General features: G+C 56.0%; 1 protein-coding gene across 1 annotated transcript; it reads left to right on the top strand.

The window, feature by feature from the left end:
- Positions 1–225: 225 nt before the first annotated feature.
- Positions 226–3,962, top strand: FOXI3 (forkhead box I3; the record flags this gene model as incomplete). Its single annotated transcript, XM_081254399.1, has 2 exons — positions 226–934; positions 3,340–3,962. The coding sequence occupies 2 exons, from the start codon at positions 226–228 to the stop codon at positions 3,960–3,962; spliced, it is 1,332 nt and encodes a 443-aa protein (XP_081110525.1).
- Positions 3,963–4,671: the final 709 nt, after the last annotated feature.

Below are 4,671 nucleotides of genomic sequence, written 5' to 3'. Positions count from 1 at the left end.
TCCGCGCGCTCGGCCGGGACGCGCCGGCAGGTGGGGCGTGGCGGGGGCGTGGAGAGCCGCGGCCCGCGGGCCGCCGCCCAGCCCCGGGACCTGCCCGGGAGGAGCCGCGCCGCCGACGGTTATAAGAAGCCGGCCTGTCGGCGCTCCGCGCGCACCCTCCCCCGCCCAGAGCACCGGTCGCCCAACCAGGGCCGAGGCGGGGCCGCAGGGTTGGCCCCCAAAGGGATGCTCTGGCCCGAGCGGCGAGATCAGCCCCGCTCGCCCCTCGCCGCCGCCGCCGCGCCGCACCCGCCGACGGTCGCCGACATGGCTCTCTACTGCGGCGACAACTTCGGCGTGTACTCGCAGCCCGGCCTGTCCCCGGCCGCCGCCGCCCCGGGCGCCCCTCCGGCCGCCCGGGCGCCCTACGGTCTCGCCGACTATGCCGCGCCGCCGGCCGCAGCCGCCAACCCCTACCTGTGGCTCAACGGGCCGGCCGTGGGCGGTCCCCCTGCCGCCGCCGCGTACCTGGGCGCCCCGCCGCCGCCGCCACCGCCGCCGCCGCCCCCCGGGGGCGCGCCCGGGCCCTTCCTGCAGCCGCCGACCGCCGCCGGCACCTTCGCCTGCGCGCAGCGGTCCTTCGCGCAGCCCGCGGCCGCAGCGCCCGCCTCGCCCGCCGGGCCCGCGGCGCCCGGGGAGCTGAGCTGGCTGTCCATGGCCAGCCGCGAGGACCTGATGAAGATGGTGCGGCCGCCCTACTCGTACTCGGCGCTCATCGCCATGGCCATCCAGAGCGCGCCCGAGCGCAAGCTCACGCTCAGCCATATCTACCAGTTCGTGGCGGACAGCTTCCCCTTCTACCAGCGCAGCAAGGCCGGCTGGCAGAACTCCATCCGCCACAACCTGTCGCTCAACGACTGCTTCAAGAAGGTGCCCCGCGACGAGGACGACCCAGGTGAGGGCGGACAGGTGCTTCCCGGACGGTCCCTTACCCCCCTCCCCCCGCAACTCACACACACACACACGCAGAGACTGGCCAGCTAGGGTTAAAGGTGTAGAACCTGAATCCTCAAGCAGAGAGCCGCCCCTGGGTGATGTTCCTCAGGCCGTTGGAAGGGCCGGTCGAGTTGCAGGGAGGTGGATTAGGAATAAGCACATGGGTGGGCTCTCAGATAAGGGATGGCTGTAAAGATTCAGATGAGCTGCGAATCCCATTACATTTCACGAGAGAGGTGGGGAGAGACCGGGAGTTGGAACACGCTGTCCGTAGATGTACCTCCTCCTGCCTCGGGTTCCAGAGAGACTCACGGTGCCCTTCGTGGGACACGTACTGTCCCTACCTTAGGAGATGATTCGAGGATGGCGGCACGGGCATCGCGAGACGGGGGTCGAGGGGTCAGGGAGCTTGAGCTGGGTCCTGCAGATTGTAGTCTGGGAACCTTATGTATTTAGAAATGTAAAAATGAAAACCCCAAGTTTGCTTCGTTCGGATCTAACCCCGGGGGTGAGGAGGGCTGGGTTACCATGGCGTGTTAGTGGTTTCCCTCTTACCTGAGGAGTGAGGTGGAGAAAAGATCAAAAATGAGAGAAACAGAATCTTACCTGAGGTTTTCAGACGGAGCCCAGGACTACGGTATGAGGGGAGAGTCGTGATAGGAAAAAGGGAAGAGTTTCAGTTGCCCTCCAGAGAGATCCAGGATTTTGTGTAAATTATGTGAATGCTCTGGAGTATTTGTACCTAAAGTCATTCTAGAGCAGTGCTTTCCAATTGAAACACAGTACAACCCACACGTGGTTGTGAATTGTCTTGTAGCCACGTGAAAAAAGTGAAAAGAAGCTGGTGAAAATGTTTTTTAATTTCAACATATAACACATATAAAAAATTATCAGTGAGCTACATTCCATTATTCTTTCGGTACCAAGTCTTCAAAATCCTATGTGTGTGTTTTACACCACATCTCACTTGGGACTAGCCACTTTTCAAGCACTCAGCAGCCACGTTTGGCTAGTGGTTACTGTACTGGACAGAGCATGCAGTTCTAGAAGATACATCTTCCAGATTTGGCTTCTAAGTCACCTGAGATGATCATGTCAATTGTCGTGTATACTCCTCGACTTTCTAAAAAGGTTGAGGATCTCTAGCCAGTGTTTTATCAAAGCTTTTGGTACCAGGAACTTCCCTGGAGGGCCAGTGGTTAAGACTCCGAGCTTCCACTGCAGGGGCACAGGATTGATCCCTGATCCAGGGAACTCAAAACCAGCATGCCGCGCGGCGTGGCCAAAAAAAAAGAAAGAAAAGAAAAAGCTTTTGGTACCGAGGTGACACAGTATAAATATCCTGATAGATGCAGGTATTGTTATTTAGATGGTAGATATGTGAATAAGTTTTTTTCTGCAACTACTTGCAGAAATTGTGTAGGTGGAGGTAATGGATATGGGGGAGAGTGCGCTAGTAGTTAAGAAAGCTGAGTCTAGAGCCAGCCTGCTTAAATCCTGGCCCTACCGTTGCTAACTGGAAAGACGGCAGGTTGCTAACCAATCTGCACCTCAGTTTCCCCATCTGAAAAATGGAGGCCCTAATACTGCCTGTCTCCAAAGAGCTGTGAGGAGTAACTGGAGTTATCCATGCAGAGAACTCCCTACAGGATAAGCACTTTACAGTATTTGCAAATGCCAAAGATTCTTTTTACCAGAAGTGAAAAAAGCTGTTGGGAGATAAAATTCTCCAAGACGATAGATCTTTTTTACTTCCACTGTGCTCAAAAGCGAGGGAAATTTTCTAAGCAGAAGACTAGCATTGCATTAAATGGGGCCCTGATCTCTGAGATTGGCCGGGTGGAGGAAGAGCTTGGAAGAGATGCAGGGGTGCCTCCTGCCCTAGGCAAGGAAGGGGTGTGGAGCCTCCTTGTACTCCAAATATATGCCATCCAAGGCGTTGTTAAACCAGTCAATTCCCCAGTAATAACCTGATTTTGTTCAGCAAGGCACAGGGTTGGGTATTGGAGGTTGCCTTTTTCCGGTGGAGTATATTTTGGGGGGGCAAGTACTGCACCCTTTCAGCAAGTGATAACAGATACTGTTTCTTCACTCACTCACTATGGTGTGGCTACTTTGCGGAGATCTATCATTTAACCCTCACAGCCAACCTGTGAGGTGTACTGTTCTTATCTCTATAGATAAATGAGGCTCAGTTAGTGCCATCTCCCACAAAAGGATGCACTTAAACAGCAGAGTGGTTTGAGCATCTCTGTCGGACTTTTCACGAGAGCCTGCCCACCAGCCCCCTATCGCATGTGAAGCTGAGTACAGGAGCCTGAACCGCGTCCTGCCCTAACTCAGCTTTCTTTCTCATCTCCGTAGGGAAAGGTAATTACTGGACCCTGGATCCAAACTGTGAGAAAATGTTTGACAACGGGAACTTCCGACGGAAGCGAAAGCGCCGCTCGGAAGCCAGCAGCACCCCTACGGTGGCCGTGGGGACCTCGAAATCAGAGGAAGGGCTCTCCCCGGGACTGGGGTCTGGAGTGGGTGGGAAGCCGGAAGGAGACAGCTCCCCGGCGTTGCTGAGGCCCTCTCAGTCCCCAGAGCCTCCCGAGGGCACCAAGAGTACCGCCTCCTCCCCAGGAGCGTCCGTGCTCTCCTCCACCCCTTGCCTGAACAGCTTCTTCAGTAGCCTCAGCACGCTAAGTGTCAACAGCAGTGGGAGCACCCAGCGAGTGCTCCCAGGCGGCCGCCCCCTAGGGATCCAGGGGACCCAGGTGCCCTCGGGCGGCGCGTTCCCCCCCACCTCCGTCCCAGAGGCCTCGCCAGACACCTTGCAGCTGAGTCACAGCACCAGCAACGGCAGCAGCCAGAGATCTTCCTACTACAGCGCCTTCCCTGCCAGCACCAGCGGGGGACCAAGCAGCCCCTTCAGCACCCCTTTCTACAACTTCAGCATGGTCAACAGCCTCATCTACCCCCGGGAGGGCTCCGAGGTATAGACCCCCCGCTTCCCAGACTCGACTATGGACACCTGAAATCTTGTGGAAAATGCAGATTCCAAGGCAGTAGGTCTGGGGCAAGAACTGAGACTCCGCATTTCTCCGAAGCTCCCGGCTGAGCTTGCCGTCCACTGACCACACTTGGAGTAGCGTGGATGCAGTAGGTAACTCTTTCTACAACCCGGCAAACTTTGACAGGTTTCTCTGGAGACAAATCCAGCTCACTCTGTTCTGGGATCATACCCGTGAGCCCTGTGAGGGCATGGACCATGTGTGTTTGTTCATCACTGTATGTGAGGGTCACAAGCTCAAATGGGTCCAGGGGCCGGCTACAAAAACAAGTGAATTAACTTATTGGGTCGGAAAAATATAACAGTTGGCACTGGAAGCAGTTTGGGAGTGGTTGGGACCTTCGAGCCGAAGGCTGCTGTGGGCAGCTGGTTATCTCCTGCTTGACAGCATTCTGATTTTTCTAGAAAAGTCAGACACCTGGGTTTTTTTTTTAATTTTCAAAATTTTAAAAAAATAAATTTATTTATTTTTATTTTTAGCTGCGTTGGGGCTTCATTACTTCACGCGGGCTTTCTCTAGTTGCGGCGAGCCGGGGCTTACTCTTCATTGCAGTGTGCGGGCTTCTCATTGCGGTGGCTTCTCTTGCTGCGGAGCACAGGCTTTAGGTGCGCGGGCTTCAGTAGTTGTGGCTTGCGGG

This window comes from Mesoplodon bidens (assembly GCF_964165515.1).
Source record: "Mesoplodon bidens genome assembly, chromosome: 14".
NCBI classification, from domain to species: Eukaryota; Metazoa; Chordata; class Mammalia; order Artiodactyla; family Ziphiidae; genus Mesoplodon; species Mesoplodon bidens.
This window is presented reverse-complemented; position numbering and strand designations above follow the sequence as displayed.